The 17,086-nt window shown below is 41.2% G+C and overlaps 2 protein-coding genes across 6 annotated transcripts; one reads left to right on the plus strand and one right to left on the minus strand.

Annotated features, from left to right (window-relative positions):
* Nucleotides 1-2,493: 2,493 nt before the first annotated feature.
* On the minus strand, nt 2,494-11,210 carry rbm14a (RNA binding motif protein 14a). 5 transcript variants are annotated; one of them, XM_013909513.1, is made up of 9 exons: nt 11,128-11,210; nt 10,286-10,465; nt 8,111-8,295; nt 7,664-7,861; nt 7,483-7,592; nt 7,009-7,290; nt 6,662-6,891; nt 6,097-6,507; nt 2,494-2,794 (listed from the first exon to the last, which is right to left on the minus strand). In XM_013909513.1, the coding sequence occupies exons 2-9, from the start codon at nt 10,444-10,446 to the stop codon at nt 2,791-2,793; spliced, it is 1,581 nt and encodes a 526-aa protein (XP_013764967.1). In that variant the 5' UTR covers nt 10,447-10,465; nt 11,128-11,210; the 3' UTR covers nt 2,494-2,790. The 5 variants fall into 5 exon arrangements, with proteins under 5 accessions (XP_013764967.1, XP_005727881.1, XP_005727879.1 ...); XM_005727824.1 differs by lacking the exon at nt 2,494-2,794 and having other exon boundaries at nt 3,753-6,507; nt 7,679-7,861; nt 11,128-11,209; XM_005727822.1 differs by lacking the exon at nt 2,494-2,794 and having other exon boundaries at nt 3,753-6,507; nt 7,483-7,595; nt 7,679-7,861; nt 11,128-11,209.
* A 126-nt stretch (nt 11,211-11,336) lies between these two features.
* On the plus strand, nt 11,337-15,917 carry LOC102206356 (ras and Rab interactor 1-like). Its single transcript, XM_005727826.1, has 6 exons — nt 11,337-11,710; nt 12,270-12,461; nt 12,557-12,671; nt 13,941-14,013; nt 14,200-14,291; nt 14,664-15,917. Exons 2-6 carry the CDS (start codon nt 12,270-12,272, stop codon nt 15,908-15,910), a joined length of 1,719 nt encoding a protein of 572 aa, XP_005727883.1. The 5' UTR covers nt 11,337-11,710; the 3' UTR covers nt 15,911-15,917.
* Nucleotides 15,918-17,086: the final 1,169 nt, after the last annotated feature.

Below are 17,086 nucleotides of genomic sequence, written 5' to 3' on the forward strand. Positions count from 1 at the left end.
TTCATACTATGCCAGCAGCATCATGAGAGGTCGTGATTGAAAGTCCAAGTACTGTAATACGTGTTTGGTCTGGTCCACATCGTGTGGTGTTCTTTATGTGTTTGCCCAGTCTCGTCCTGTCTGTTGTCATAAACTAGACTTATCAGTTCTTAGTCATACCCTAAAGCACAGACCGGTTTCCTCTTAAGCCAGTCTTAAGTCCATGAGATGCTTCAAGTGTGTTTTGAACAATTTTGGAAAACTAGGACCAGAAATGTACAGATGTGGGGGTTGGGATTTGAGATCAATGGCATCATTTTCAGCCCAACTGTGTTAGTGCAGATGGGTAAATTAAGAATCTGTAGCATTACCCACATCTCTTGGTCATGTCTCTTTTTTTCCCCTTCTAAGAATAGTTCATTAATATTATATTCTTCCTCACATTCCCTCTACCTCGCTATGGTAGATTAAGGGACACAGCATGAAGCCTTTGAGCCAAACTAATTGTATTTTATCTGTGGTGGGACTTTCTAAAGTCCAATGAAATAAGATTTGAAAGGCAAAGCTTTAGGAGAAAATTATTTGCCGTCACATCTTACCTTTCCATACAATACAATAAAAAGAACCTCCACTTTCAGTGTACACATTTACCTACACTAATGGTGCACAATGGATGTAGAAGGTTAACACAAAGTTTCAAAAGTGGATGCTTATATTAAACATGGGTTTCATAAAAATGAAGTGAGTGGCCAAGTCCCCCCACCTCTCTTAGATTGGAATAGTCACACAGACAATATCCATGCAATAATTGCAAGAAAATTCTTTTTTTTTTTCTGAAACTGGAATGTTTATTGAACCTTCTGACAATTTTTTAAAAATCAATTTGCATTTGAGTTGGTATAATTTCTACTATGTCCATAATTTGTCCAATTTATTGCGCCATTTCATTCAGCTTTTTCAGGAAAAAAAAAACAAAAAAAAAAACACACGGATTCAGAAGTCACAAAAACCCATGTATCAAATAGGCATTATAGGGTTAATCTGGTCACCGCAGGAACAGTGTACCAAATTGCTGTTCAAACCATCTGTTTGGAAAGGACAGCCAATCAGAATAAGACAGCTTTAAAAGGAAATGAGCTAAAAAGGTTTGTTTTAGACCCAGGATGGACAGAGGCTTGAACTGAACTGCGAATTGTGCTAAGCTACCCTAGAAAAGAATGAATATACAGAAATGAAAAATAAACACTATAGGTCACCTCTAAAGAGTATGTTTAACAATGCCCAGAATGGAAAAGTCCCCAATTAAATTATTTACTGACTGCACACTCAACAGGAAACAAGTGTTTGTATTCATTAGTGAAGCTACTTCATAAACTAATCTGGCTGATGGAGGCATTTATTACCAGAGTAGAAACTGCTGCATATCCATACCATTATTCCAATGAATGGTGCATGATGTCTCTGCAGTTTCACCTTCACTGTTCCACCTTTGCCCATTTACGTACGCAGGCCTACTCCTCATGTTACCTCAGTATATTAGTGTATACTGCTTTCACTACACCCATGCAGTACTGTAGTGTCCATTTGTAAACTTAATTGCTGTTGAGGGCATGAAACTCAGTGAGTATCCATGAAAAGGTCTTGTTTGCAGGTGGAAGTCCGATACCTTCAACTACTTCTTTTGTATATTAAAAACGACTCAATTATCAGGTTTGGATTGTTATCAGAGTATTGGTTTTTATTTGAAAAAGCATAGATTGATGTTTTTGGAAAAAAACTGAATAAAATGTCATCTGATGCTGAGCCCTGAAAGTTTAAATGGCAAAACCCACCAAGCTTTCTGCATCTTCAAATATTCACACAGAGATTGTTTCATTCAGTTGAAATTCATTTTATTGATAATTAAACATTTGAAAGAACATAGGACAAAATGTAATTTAAAACAACATGGTCGCATCAGTGTTCATCGTCATTCATACAAGTTGAATGCGGCATCAAAAATCGTTTTCAGATGGGGGGAGTCGAGCGTTGAACCAGCAACCGATCCTGAGCCAGGTTATTCAACTCTGAAGTGGAGGCCCTACCACTGTGCTCTTACGCAAGGCACTTAACCCCCGAAGAGGCCGCAGGGGCGCTTTTAGAAAAACTAAGACAACCCATCGATCTAAATGTCCCCGACTCTGGCTGTGGTGCTCTTCGGTGATAGGCTGAAACAGGACGTACTTACAACAACATGCCTGCTGCAGAGTGTGTTCAGATTTAGACTAAAGGGGGCACAGATGTCCTTAAAAACTTGTGTGAGTGGTCACATTAGGAGCAGGAATGTATGAGCAGAGAAAACTTGTTGAGGGGAGGAGGGAGGGGAAATGTAAGGATTTGAACAGGAAAATAAAAATAAAAAATAAATAAAAATCTCCCATTTAAAAAGAAAAAAAAAAAAAAAAAAGAAAAGAAAAAAAACAACAACCCCAAAACCCCAAACAAACATTAATAAGAAGAGAAAAAAGATGGGTGAGTTGTTTCAAAAAATAAAAAAAATTCCAAAATCCGGACAAATCTGAATCCCTGATGGCAAGTGAGGAGTAAGAAGTATGGACACAGGAGCATCTGTACGGCGTGTGTGTGCTGGTGAGTGTGTAGGCGTGTTTCGGGGAGGGGTCTGAGTGTGTGGTCTGAGTGTTTACCTTAGTGGGGAGACCCCCCATCGTCCACAGCAGTTTCAGGCCTAACGCTGCTTTTTTCCCCCATTCCACGCTACAGCTGCGTGTGCCGTACGTCCAGGGCAAGGGCTCAGTTTGGCTCCCTCCCACTCTAGCTGCAATAATCAGCAAGAGGAAGAAGGTGGCTGGAGCAGCAGCAACAACAAGGCAAGCAACTAACAGTTCACATGGAGAAGGTGGAATAATGTGGAAATGTAGAGAGGCTATGTGTCACTGAAAAATAATCGCAGCACTAGCAGTTCACGTGCTGAATGAGAAGTAATGCGAGTAGCTAATGTGTGGTACAATCACATCGGAGCAACTATTGAGAGTCATGAAATGCAAGAAGAATCAGGTGTGCATTAGTATTATTTGCACTGCATCGCACGTGTTGTCTGTTATAAATTATATGAACTAACCCAGTTATAAGGTGAAAGTTGTCTAGGTGTGATTTGGATGCTGAGAAAGCCTGTGTGTGCTTCTGGTGAGATCAGAAGAGAAAAGGAAAGGTCTTCGTGCCTTCTCACTTCTGCCCGGGAAAAATCAGTGGCCTCTACAAAATCCAAAACGACTTTCGCAACACCATCAGCACTGAGAACATCACCTGAAGTCTGCTCAGCTTAAAACCCTTCGATACACACACACACACACACACACACACAGTTGCTTTCTCTTTTTACTTCACTCGCCAATGCCACTACAACTCACCATCACTCACTACATGCTACAGCACAACTGTAATCCCTCCCTGCCATACAAACGGCTGCCTCTTTTTACGAGTCTGGTACAACTGAACTGTCCAACTACACCAGGTCTCCAACTGTTTAGAAAGAAATACAATCACTATGTTTTTATTAACAGTCAATATTCCTACCAAATGTTGGTTGGCATCTTTTTAAATATTTACATTTGTACCAAATTGTAGATTTTCTTTCCGTCTAAATCACCACAGCTATCCATGAGACCAAAGGTATGACAGAAGCTGATGAGACTTCCCAAAAAAAAAAAAAAAAAAAAAAAAAAAAAAAAAAAAAAAAAAAAAAAAAAAAAAAAAAAAAAAAAAAAAAAAAAAAGGAGGAAAGAAAAATTAAAAGTTGAATTTTAATTGCTCAAATTCTATTAGCTCCATTGGCCATGCATCGCTTGCTGACATTCCTCCTGGCTCTTATAAATTCACATATATACAAAACCAACAAAAAAAAACCCCAAAACTATTGAACAACTGAATGTTGCTTATAATCAGAGAAAGATGTGGATGCATTGAACACAAAACAAGAACTAAGTGTGAATAACTACTAAATTACGTGAAGACTGTTCTGACATTTAAAGGCAAAACCGACCTTTAAAGCAAAAACTGACAGGACATATTCAGTTCCTGAGGTTGGAACATATTTTTGTTTGCACAGACCTCAAGATTTACAGAAAGCCAAGAGGGGAAGAAAAGTAAGGTAAATTATAATCATCTACCTCAACTGAAATCATGCACTCTTGTGGGTCTACTCTGCTTTAATCGATACTGCCCAAAATAGCAAAACTATGAAACATCAAGCAGGTTATTCACACACTGCTTATATCCATCAAAAACCAGTCCAACTCTTGTATGTTAGGAGGATGGTCTAGAAATTTACCTCAAAGTCACTCCTCTCACCCTGCAAATGAGTAAGCTCGGGAAATGTTTTCATGTGAACAGCCCCCATTCTTTTATTTTTTTTTTAAGACTACACCGTCAGCTAAAACCCCTTTCAGACACAGCAATCTCACTAGGTCTACCTAGTAAGACTTACATATTTCTTTTAATATGGTGCATGTCTGGATGCATGCTGTCACATGTGCGTCAAAAACAATAATCAAGTGTATGTGTTTGCTTTATTCAGTCCAGAAGACAGGATGATGTCTCTGAGCTTGTGTGGGAGAAGCTGCTCAGTCGGCAGCCCACACACTCAAAATCAGAGAAACCCTGCTGGTACTGACGATGAAGGAGAGAACAAATGTTCTCAAGTGAAACTACATCTACAGAGTGATGCTTACAATGCCCAATGACACCAGTGAGATAGGTCTTTTGGATATATTGAAAGCTGTTTGTGTGCCTGAACCAAGCCGTGAGAAGAATTCATGTATAATCCAAGTGCTGTCAATCTACAAGACTGATGTTTTCTATCCCATGTCTGAAAGGGGCTTAAGTGAAACCAGCCTGATACATTATTTGAGATGCCATCTGGTCAATTTAACAACACAATTTCAATCTGTACGGGATCAAATTTCCTCAGTAAATGAAACAATCAATTTGATTAACCACTCAAACTTCCTTTTACCTCATCTCTGCTTTCCATCTTCAAACACCATATTACATGTAGAGGTTGTGCGTCTGATCAAAACAGGTTTATTGTTACGAAAGCATCGCTACAAATGACTTCAGACTAAGCCTCGTTACATACTCTACAAAAGCCACAACAAATATGCAAGCACAACTGTTTGTACTTTGTTATTGTTGGAGATGTGCTGAGTCAACTTTGTGTTCTTCATAGCAGACTGCAGTTTGAGGTGCTGTCTAACTGAACAACATTATACAAAGAGATGTTCTTCAACACCCTGACAGATATACAAAAGGGGACAAAATGATAGAAACAATTAGTATAAAGCAATACAGCTCAACAGCACATTAAATTGCAGCCAACCCAAAGTTGGCCGTCATGAATGAACATCATGGGCCTGTAGAGAAATTAGTGTTTTATAAAAACAATAACAAAGCCATACAGTCCCAGTTGGACAGGATATGTTTCCATGGATAAAACCGGTTTATAATTTACTTATCTGTACTTTGTATTTTTGTCTGCAATATACGATGAGTTGCCAGACTGCACATTTCATGCAGCAACAATCTTTTATGTAGAGTACATAAAATGGCTTCGCCTGACACCGAACAGAAAGCTCTTCTGAAGTGACAAAAACCCACCTTCTGAGTCCAACCTTGTTTGAGGCAAAATTTAAGCTTTAACATTCAACAAGGAACCAGCTGTGCCTCTATATCACATCTAACAGGAACTATTAATGCTTAACAGCACTCCAGTATCAGCTGCCTCCCTCATCTCCACTACTCCAGAGACCTTGCTAGCTCATAATCATCCACTTAACTGAGTAATCATCCATTGAGAGACTAGTTGGTCAAGATGGAGAAACAGGGGAGAATCACAACCTTGCCCACTCTCTTGTTTTTTGCCTTTAAACTGTCCCTTATGTATGCTCGCTGACGTACACACACACAAACACATACACGCGCACACACACAATCACACATCTGCCATGTGTAAAGGAGCGTGTGGGAGGGGGGTGGGACTATCGATAAGGGGGTTCTGGCGTGTGGTAAGGGTAATCGTGGCGCGGGGGCATGGGTTGCCCGTGTGCGGGTGTCTGCTCATACGGTGTGGAGGTGGAGTAGCTTCCCGCTCCGTAAGCTCCCGATGAATCATATGCTCCCGGTGCCCCGTAGCCTCCAGATGTGTCATAGCCCGCTGAGGCGTCGTAGCTTCCAGACGAGGCATCGTAGCTCCCGGATGAAGCGTCGTAGCTCCCCGATGAGGCGTCATAACTTCCCGAAGTGTCGTACGTTCCTGGTGCTGCATAGGAATCCGATGCGGCATATGTCGGGAGTGCTGTATATGTCCCTGGTGGTGCAGGGGTTGTGGTGGAAGCAGGTGCCTGTGTGGTTGCCGGTGGAGGCGGAGGTGGTGGTGGAGGATTGGTGTAGGCATACTGGAGGTACTGGTACTGTTGCTGGTACTGTTGATACTGTTGGTACTGATGCATTTGTTGGTAGTATTCTGTATATGACCTTGAGTCAAAATTAGAGTTGAAGAAAAGGTAAGAAATAAGCAGGAAAAAAAAAGGCACACAAATCTCAATAATATGACCATGTTATATTATCATAAACTGGTTTAAGCTTAATTTTCTTCTATCACTATCTGCTCTTTAAATGTTATGTGTACCTCGCAACAGGATCCGCTCCTTCAGGAGTTGTGGTGGTGGTGGCAGCGACGGGGTCTTCAGGTGCTCCAGGTGGTGTTGGAAGCAGGGCACGTCGTTTGGGGCGTATCTGAGCAAATGAACCCGGAACAGGGTCAGGGAGGAGAGGAGCTCGATTTCCTCGTATTGGGCTGCGGTCCCGCTCATTATCTGAAGGTGCTGCCTTTCTCCCTGCCTGCTGCTCTGCCAGAACCTTGAGTCATAAAAAAACAAAACAAAAAAAAAAACAACACAGATAAGATGACCGTTTCTGAAACACAATAATAGACACACAAGCACACAAGACATTTTTACTCCAAAGTTAACAGACCTTCTGTCCCTCCTGAAAGAACTTGGCTCTCGCTGCTTCGAAAAGTGTTGTTGGATCTGGTACAGTCTGGGGCTCCACCTCTTCCTCAACTGCAGCCGCTGCAGAATTGTGATTTGCCAGCTCATGAAACACCTGGTCAGCTACAGATCCATACACTTGGCTGGCAAGAGCTCCATATATGACTCCATCTGCACCTTTAGAACTGGTGATCCCTTTCAGAGCAGCGTAGGTGGGGTCAAAGGATGTGGTGTTGTAGAAAGAGTTATGGACACTTTGTTGAACCTGCAACAAAAGAAAATTCTTAAATCTAGTCCGTCTAAACTATGGTGCAATATAGGGAGTCCAAATTAAAGTTCATAAAAGGCTTGACTGACAATAAAGTTTCCTAAAAAGTTGTGATATTCATTACTTTGAAAAACAAAGAACAGAAGGCTTTCAAATGGCAGTGGACATCCTGGTGGAGAATATACTTACTTGTATGGGTAATCCAGCTGCAGCAGCTGCAGCTGCAGCAAGCACAGCTGCTTGACTCTGATGATGCTCTAGTGACGGAGGCGGTCGTGGAAGAAGACCCTCTCTGCCACCTGCTGAAAACATGATTACAACATAAGCTGCATTTCATTTCTTGGAAAACAAATTGCCCTTTCATCATCACCTGCTGTTACAGCACCTGTGGGGTTAGCTGAATTTCCAGCTGTCATAATCTGATTTATCAGAGGTTGGGCTTTGGACAGCTCTACAGCCAACTGACGCCCCTTGAACATGGTCCCATTGAGTGCCTCAATAGCCGCCAAGGCTTCCTCCTTCCTCTCCATATGCACGAATGCATAGCCGACATTTGAGCATAACCTTGCTGTAGTTTACAGGAAAGAGAAAGGTCAACATTAGTCTGAGGCTGATTTTTACAATGAAATGTGTGCATCCCATATTTTATGTCACATCAACTTGAAAGATTGGACCACGATGCAAACCAGAAAAGTCACTTGCTCAGAGTTTAAAGTCCCCAAATCTGTTCTTATTCAAACCAGCTCAAGTTAATTAAATCCTGATGCAAATTTCTCTCACACACAATCTTTACAGATTACAAGGCTTTATACGTTACCTTTGACTTTATCACAGTCTAAAACTCTTCCGAAGGTTGAGAACAGCCCATGCAAGTCATCTGCTGAACATGTAGCGCTGAGGTTCCCCACAAACACTTTAGTGGAGTTGGGTGGGCGTGCTCGTGACTCTTCGACTACCAGGGGTCTGCCTCGGTACTCTTTGCCATCAAGATGTCGTATCGCCCTGTTAACGTAAGAACAGCTAAATCATAAACACATTCAAAACCACAGATGAGACTATCAGTAATAACATTTAACTGCAATATACGGTCACTGCCTACTTCCCTAAGCACACCTATTCAAAGGCTCATTAATGCAAATATCCAATCAGCTAGTCACATGGCAACAACTCAAGGCATTTACATATGTAGTCTTGGTGAAAACTACCTGCTGAGGTTCAAACTGAACATCAGAATGAGTAAGAACGGCAATTTCACTTTGAATATGGAACACCAACTTCCTGCTATCCAAGACCAGGAAACCGGTGCTACAATTTGCACAGGCTCACCAAAATTGGACAATAGAAGACTGGACAACAACTGCCTGGTCTCATGATTAAGTCAACATTCATATGGTAAATATTTATTCTGAATGTGACCATCAGTTCACTGTACTTAAATGTCCTTCAGTCACTAGATCTTGACCCAAAATAGCACCTTTGGGATGTGCTGGAAGAGTAGACTCACATTATAGGTGTGCAGGCAGGACAAATCTGCAATGACCAGATGATTTCACATCAATATGAACCAAAATCTTTGATGAGACCCTGTTGAATCTATGCCATGAAGAATTAATGGAGTTCTTTATGGAAGAGATCAAATACCAGCATAACAAATACTGCTGCAGCCTTTCCTTGTTTTACTAACTGCACTTTAATAGGAAGTAAACAGCTACTGTAATTAGTCAGACCACAACAGTGTTTGGTGAGAGAATGGTCCTGTTCCTGTTTTCTTTTTAGTATCTTAGTTTTTCAGATACTGCAGCCTGTTGCTTCTTTCATACCTTTATAAACTTTGTTACTTTTATTGTTTGACCTAGGTCTTCCAATTTCTAATAATAATGAAAGAGACAATTCTTGTATCTGAACTGTTTGTCTCCACTCAGACATTTTTTTAAGGTGTCTGCAAACTGTAAACTATTGCATGTGTTTTAGGCTTCTACTGTATTAGACTAGTATTAAGCAGGGAAGTGAAGCTAAGCAAATGGTCAAATTAAGCTTCTATGCATGGATCTTGGGATTTATAATTAGTCATTACTTTTATAATTAGTCATTACTTTTAAACAGTCAAAGCACTGGAAAGGTCAAATAGGTATATTTGTTACTTTTAACCTTTAATTTATATTGTATAACTCATTGATATGATTGTTGTACTGTAACAAATATGTAGCTCCCAGAGTGGACTCATTTCTGTGTAGTTGTTTTAACACTATAACAAAAACATCATTTATTTACAATGCAGATAGTGCTTACCAACTGTATCGTTTAAGAGGTTCAGAATATGTACTACAATACCAAAAAATCAAACTGAAAGAGAATGACATGTCATGTAGACTAAATCTGACTAAACTCTCAAACATTAAAACTAAAGACATTTCAACTTGTTTCAATTTATTTAACTAAAGTCTAGTTTATGACATGTTGTTTTGGGGTTTGTTTTTTAAACGTTTAGTTTTACTTAAGTATAACAACCTTGATGATAAAATAAATGAACGTTTCTGGTTTTGGAATAGATAGATTCTATCTATCATATGATGTTCCTAACTCACAATAGGATTTTGAAGGCCACTGTGCACATTAGTGCAACTGGTCAGAACAAAGTTAAGTAAAGAGACACAGAGCAATGCATGGCAGATGTCTGTGCAATACTCTATTTAAGAGTCTGCTGATAAGCCATAATTATTTTGGGGGTTAGCTTTACTTTACTACACATACTGAACATCACTAATGCAAATGTTGCATTTCTGACGCATGTTTAAAAACGACAAAGCTGGACTACTTTAAATGACTAAATACAATGAACTCAGTCTGCTCTTATACTTTGAGAAAAGAATGTACGTTTTCATGTAAACTACATGACTCCTTTTGACATGATTTCCGAGATGTACAACAACATTTAGGAAAGCAAAACACTAATTATATCTAATAACAGTGATGGCCAGTGTAACAATTATACCTGTCTGCTGCCCCCTCTCCCTTCAGGGTAACGAAAGCATACTGTCTCAGCAACGAGCAGGTGTTGATCTCTCCATATGGACCAAAGAGCTTGTTCAGTTCTTCGTGCGTAGCATCTATAGGAAGGTTCCCTACAAACAACTTCACGTTCTCACCGCTCATCTCTGTAAAAACCAGGCATCTGCAAGAGAACAAACATGACGCGGGGAACATACGGTCATTTGTGATTTGAGCAACGGCAACAGGCTAGCTAGACGATTAGTAGATCTCAACAGGAAATTTGCTGTCTTGAAAAAATCTCGAAAGGCCTATCAAAGCTGATTGATCCACCCCCCACCCCACACACACACACACACACAATCTGGCGTTATTACCAGGCGGGTTTTTTTTTTAAAGCTATTTGCGTATTCGCCGGATTGCCACTTGGCAGTCGCCGCAGCGACGCCAGGAGGTATTATTAGCTAAGCTAATAAAACCGTTAAGTTGGGCGGCGAAAATGCCTCCAGATTAAAGTGTGTAAAATGCCTAGGTTAGCCGCAGAATGGCAAAAGACGAAAAATAGCTACATGTAACTGTTTATATAGCTTACTATAAGCACCGTTACACGACCAGCAGCACGCTAAAACTCCAGACACTCCTGGCCATCTTGTTGAGCATTAGCTAATGTTAGCTACGCCAGCTAACGCTAACGTAGAGGGTTTTATCTGAGTGGTAGCAAACGTCTACCAAAGCTAAAGCCAGGTCTCTGTTACCAGTTATCGTAAAAAAAAAACTAAGCCCGTCTAGTTTTCATATTTGAACAAAAATTTTGAATTATGCCAGCAAAGTACACAGAAGCCTTACCCAACGCGGTCCTGGAGCTGTCGTATTTAAACCTCACATCCGTTTCCGGTTTCCTGAGGCAGGGTTGCACACATGGAGGGCGCAGTTTCACCAAGACGGTCACTTTACTGGCAAGCCACTATTTTACTTGCATATCTTCGCGCTAATGTGCTAAAGTAGACTGTAGCACTAACAAAATGGATGAACGGAGGCTATGGGTTCTGTAACTACAGGACTTTAAACCAATTAACCCCTGTTTAACTGCTCTTCTAAAACGACTTGTTACTATTATCTGTACTAAAAAGTAATACAAAAATAAGACATAACTCAAGTCTTATGTGGATCTAGAACACGTGAGTCTGACGTCATGATGACTTGACTTGACTCCAGGTGAGATCAGGTGGGTTAGGAGGAGGAGCAAAAGAAGGCATCTTCAGATCGGAGAGCACGCGTCATGACAGGCCAGAGTGAAAGAGAAGTAAACTTCCTATCGTAGTAAAAAAAAAAAACACGAAGAAGAAGGTGAAGGTGGAAGAACACGAAGCATGCCATCATAAAGTGGATCCGGAGGTGAAAAAGGAAGGAGAAGAATCGGAGCAGAGAGGTAGTAAAACAGTTTGAGTTGGTTGTTTAAAAATAAGATGAGCGTGCTGTGACACACAATTACATGACTGTAGCGCTAGAAGCCTGCGTGCAGCGCAGTTTGCGGAGGAAATGTGCAAGTTTTAGAGGAATGTACTTCGTGCGGGTCCAGACAGAAGTTGACATGTATAGGCTGCGGTCAGATTCAGCCCATTGATGCGTTCGTATTAAGAAGGATAAGTGTGTCAGTTTGACATTTGCTCCTTTTTTACTTAACATCTAATGACTGTTGTGACGTTTGTGTTTGCTGTCGGTGTGTCTGTAATTTAAAGATCTTCACCATAGGTTGCTATTTTATTTAAGCTCTGTCTGAGCTGCTGTGCTTTACCAAGTCTGGACTTGCCGGTCCAATCCAGTCAGATTTATGGTACAAGTGTGTGTCTCTGTTTGTGTGCAGCAGTCTCACCCGTCTTTCTGTCATTACTGGGATCCAGAAGGATGCCATAACCACGTGTAGCATTATGAGACTGCATGGAGATTTGGAGCACATTAACTATGTTGTTGTATGCATATGTGTTTAGATGGCACAGCAAGAAGAACCCCTGTACGATTTCCCAGAGCCCACCCAAGTATCGGAGCGCAAGCTGAGGGGTCAGGGTTCCCTGAAAAACATCAGTGTACTGGATCGTCTCCTGCTTACAGTGCCCGTCTGGCTTCAGCTATCAATCAACCCAGCCACAGCACTGCACATACTGCAGAGGGAACCTCCCGGGGTCTGAGACACAGACATAACACACATCCACATTTCCTCTCCTACCTTTTCTTATGCACTCCCAGTTGCGTTCAGTAATCACTTGTTGTCTTGCAGACGTTCCTGGTGCGAAAGTCTCGCACGTCCCAAAGAAACGTGCTCTGTGTGCGTTTGACGGATGACAGCGTGCCATCGTTTGTTCAGCAGTTTGGTATCAGAGAGGAGCAAGGCAGTAAGAGCATTACCCCAACACTTGGTAGTCTTTGGAAGAGTCCACTCACACTTTAGGAAAGCATCTTAACATTTAATAGAGTGCTGTGAAAAAGTTATGTAGCTTCTTCCTTATTTCTTTTCTTCTTGTTGCATATGTGCCATACTTATGTTAGATCATCGAGCAAATGTTAATATTAGACAAAGTAAATACAAAATGCAGTTTTTGATTAGATAATTTCATTAATTAAGGCATCAAAGATGGGAAGGAAGTGTTTGAATTCAGCCATATTAGAGAGTTTTCAAGTTTGAATGGTCTGCCATCGTATGACATTTTTGCCCAGTCACTTTCTTATTGATGAATCATGAACACTGAGGCAAGTGAGGCCTGCAGGTCTGTAGATGTTGTTCTTTTGTGACCTCTTGGATGAGTCGTCGATGTGCTCTTGGAGTAATTTTAGTCAGCTGGCCACTCCTGGGAAGGTTCACCACTGTTTACTCCATATGTGGATAATGGCTCTCACTGTGGTTTGGTGGAGTCTCAAAGCACCAAACAAAGTCGCTGATAGAAGTCAATGACTTTGTTTCTCAGCTTTTCTTGAGTGTCTTTATATCATGGCATGATCTGTTGCTTGTTGAGATCTTTCAGCCCACATCACTTTGTCAGACAGGTTCGATTTAATTTATTTCCTGATCCAGCAGGTCGGGCAGTAATCATGCCTGGGAGTGGCTTGTAACATTGAGCAAAAAAAAAAAAAAAAGTGGTTAATCACAGTTAATTTCTCATTTAACAAGGAGAAGCAACAACACCGTACTCGTGTGCTGGATATAAATGTAAATCGGCATTTTCTTTAATTATATTCTTTTGGCTAGGTATTATATACACCATTTGCTTGTTTTTACTTTATTATTTATTGCAACAAATAAAAATTAAAAAATACACGCACACAGACCATGATGAGTGCAGTGTTGTCAGCAATTCTATGAGTCTTATTTAACCTAGCTTTAAAATCTTTTCATTCTGAAGATGCTGTAATTAAATATCAGACAGCTTTAAATCATCATTACAACTACACACTATCATTTCTGTACTATTACACAGTACTTACACATAAATACTAGAATTCAGATAAAAGCAAAGATGCCTTTCATTGTCTTCTTTTAAAGTAAAACTCCAGGCCAAAGACCCAATATTCTACTCAATAATTTCTCAGATAAGCTGTATTATTAATACCAGCCAGCTTTCCCTCGCACTAAACATCCCTGACATTTGAATTTTCTTCATCCGCAGCTCTGTCTCTGGAGACTTCAGCCATCAGCTTTCCAGACCTTCCAAGACTAATTTCCTTTTACTGTGTTAGCAGGTAAAATGTTGCCTTCCTCATTCTCAGTTTCCTTAGTGGTTCTTTGGTATAATTTTGATTCTTTAACCTTGTTCAAGTCCTATTACGTTGTCATCTCTTTTTCCACGTGAATCCATTCCAATATCTGTTTATGTGCAAGAACTAATGTGGATCTTTTTAATCTCTGCGGCGCATGTTTCTTTTCAGAGATGTGCTACCATTCCCTCTGGAGCTTCCTGACGCAATAGCGAGGGCATCATCGCACAAAGAGCTCGAGTCTATCTCACACATGGGAATAGGTTGGTCATTTCATTTTTTCCCCAATAGAAGATTTTGTAAGCATGCTCAACTTCAAATACTTTGATCTTCCAGGATTTATTTAAGCACATCATTAATTATGTCTCAGCCGCAGGTTAGCAAGCAGGCACTGGGGGAAGTTTGTGTGTAGGTGCATCTTTTCTGTCCTCTGCTTACTTAATTCTTTTATGTATAAAATGTGAATTTAATAAAAAATAAATAAATCAATAGTAAATTACTGTCACAATGATGTTGAATTTATGCAGCTTATAAAATGTTAACTTTACTCAATAAATCACTGTTCGCATTAGAATCACAGTAAAATTTGGTGATGAACTTATTAAAATAACCAAAACATTTTTTTTGTTGTGTAGAGTTTTGGAATTCCCACCTAAATGTCCGTGGGCCACGGGAGACACCTAAGCCCCGAAAAGCTAAGGAGAAGAAGCGAGATGTTGCAACCTCCGCCCTGCCTAAGTCTGCACTGCAGTCAAGCTCTCCAGCTCCGTCTGACTCAGCTCCACAGCCAGACTCAGACAACCAGCATAAATCTGCACCTGACTCAGATGCTGCCGCCCAGAAATCGTCTCTAAATTCCACCTTGTTCCACGAGTTTTGCCCGATCACCACGCGTAGTCCCTTAGAGCTGGACTGTGGCTCTGGGCTGGGCGCTCTCTGTTTCATCAACCCTCTTTTCCTGCAGTCTCAGAGCACTTTATCCAGACGGCGCATGTTCAAGCACAGCCTCAAAGTCCGGGTTTCAACAGAGACATCGACCATGCTGTCGCCCCCGCTTGCTCCACCACCTCCGCCACCTTTAATGCCAAAAACCAAGGGGAGGTGTAAAGCCCAGAAGAGCGGACAGGAAACACTCGAGCTGAGAAAAGGCCAAACTGCTCAAGACGGCCATACCCAGCCGGTGACGCAAAACGATCCCAGCGGTGGTCAACCGCAGCCTTCATCAGCAATTCCTCAGATCCAGCCAGGGATGCAGGAGCAGCAGATGGAAGCATGCCAAAGTAAAGAGGGAGTGAAAGAAGAGGAGGCTACTGCCCAGCCACCAGCAATAAAGGAGCATCTCCCAGTTGACTCAGACTACATGAAACCCTGTCCAATAATCAGTTTCCCCAATTGTGCCTCACTGTCGTCTAAGCCACCTCCTCTTTTCCCCAAAATTTTTCAATCCCTCTCTCCTCGTGACTCTCCCAGTGCTTCTCCCTCTCTTTCCCCTTATCAGTCCCCATCTGCATCTCCCAAGATGCACATTTCTCTCTCCCCTAATGACTCACCCAGCCTTTCTCCCTCCCATTCGCCTTATCAGTCCCCATCTCTTTCTCCTAAGGTCCCCTACTCTCTCTCTCCCTTCATCTCCCAACCCTTCTCTCCGTTGATAGAGCTGGCCAGCGATACATACTCCACTCCTTCAACACCGGATCAGTTGAGATCAGACAGTGAAGCTGAAGAGAAGGAGGAAGCACAAGTGATCGAAAACAAGGATGGAGAATACAAAGATCAGCACAAAAAGATGGAAAAGGTTGACTTGGTGTTACAAACGAATGCTGCTTCTGTAAACGATAGGGAGAGCTGCAGTACTGAAGAAACAGCAGAAACTCCTGATTAGGGCTGGGTATCGTCACTGATGTTTAGAATCTATTCGATTCCGATTCACAGGGTCCTGAATCGATTCGATCCAATTCAATTTGAATCTGGGAAATTTTGCCTCAGACAGTCAGAAATATTATAATTCAGATCAGTACATTGACATATTTTTGTATCTATTAAAAGGGAAGCTGACACTTTCCAAACTTTATCAAAAGGTGTGAGCGTCACAGCAGAGGCCTTTGTGTCAAAGTAGCTGAAGATAAAACACAGAAAAACATGAAGGTGATTTTCCTGGCCTGGGTTTTATAAAAATATTCCACAGTACATCAAAAACGAAAGAAAACCATTAATCAACATATGAACATTACCTCTAAAGTTACAGCGGTTTTATTAGAGACACGGCCTTTTGCATTTTGTATCATTTTAAAAAGTTTAAATTTGTTCAGGAGCCTATTGAACGGCAGAAATTAGCTTTTCTTTTCGGAAGTAAGTAAAAGGGAAAAAAAAAAAAAACATCGGCCGACAGCCTGTAAACAACGGTAGACTTGTGCGTAACAAGCAAGCGAATAATGCAGAAAACAGATTTCGGGGGGAGAGAGAGAGAGCTGTGCATGAAGTTGATTTTTATCGTGGTGGAAGCAAAACAGTAAAAGTCAGAGTGAATTCATGACGATGTTTATGTGAAGCGTAGTTTGGATCTTCTTTTGCTGCTGGTTCGGTCAATATTGTTTGGAGAGAGATCAAACTAACAGCTTTAGAATCAGCGCAAAAAGGGCGTAAACACAAAGCGCGGACCCGCCGAAACATCAGAATCAGCGAGCTGTCGGCTTTCAGCCTCGACCGTGTCCGTGCCATCGGTGAGAAAGGCGACATCTCACAGATTCTGATCCGTCGGCGGGTCCGCGCTTTGTGTTTACGTCTTTGTGCAGAAGCCGTGTACCTGCTCTCATTTACTGCTTTAGATGTTTGGTGGTTGTTGAAATTTTGTGAGGTTTCACCTGAGATTCTGGAATTTTGGGCAAAATACATTTATATAAAAAATCGATTCAGGATTTTAATGAATGATATCACGTTATCCAAGCCAGAATCGATTTTAATCGATGAATCGATTATTAAAACCCACCCCTACTCCTGATACATCCGATAAACAGGGCGATGGTACAAAAGCATCTAACGAGCAAACAGCTTAAACTGC

Source organism: Pundamilia nyererei, unplaced genomic scaffold (assembly GCF_000239375.1).
Source record: "Pundamilia nyererei isolate P.nyererei 1_Seehausen unplaced genomic scaffold, PunNye1.0 scaffold00026, whole genome shotgun sequence".
NCBI classification, from domain to species: Eukaryota; Metazoa; Chordata; class Actinopteri; order Cichliformes; family Cichlidae; genus Pundamilia; species Pundamilia nyererei.

Excerpts from the sequence above, each read along its gene's own strand:
- LOC102206356 (XM_005727826.1), top strand. The coding sequence starts at position 12,270 with ATGGCACAGCAAGAAGAACCCCTGTACGATTTCCCAGAGCCCACCCAA. Across the intron at positions 12,462-12,556 it reads TGCAGAGGGAACCTCCCGGG|ACGTTCCTGGTGCGAAAGTC; the intron begins GTCTGAGACACA and ends GTTGTCTTGCAG. Across the intron at positions 14,292-14,663 it reads TATCTCACACATGGGAATAG|AGTTTTGGAATTCCCACCTA; the intron begins GTTGGTCATTTC and ends TTTGTTGTGTAG.
- rbm14a (XM_013909511.1), bottom strand. The coding sequence starts at position 10,446 with ATGAGCGGTGAGAACGTGAAGTTGTTTGTAGGGAACCTTCCTATAGAT. Across the intron at positions 8,296-10,285 it reads GGAGAGGGGGCAGCAGACAG|GGCGATACGACATCTTGATG; the intron begins GTATAATTGTTA and ends TTACGTTAACAG. Across the intron at positions 6,508-6,661 it reads GGAGCGGATCCTGTTGCGAG|GTCATATACAGAATACTACC; the intron begins GTACACATAACA and ends TTTTGACTCAAG.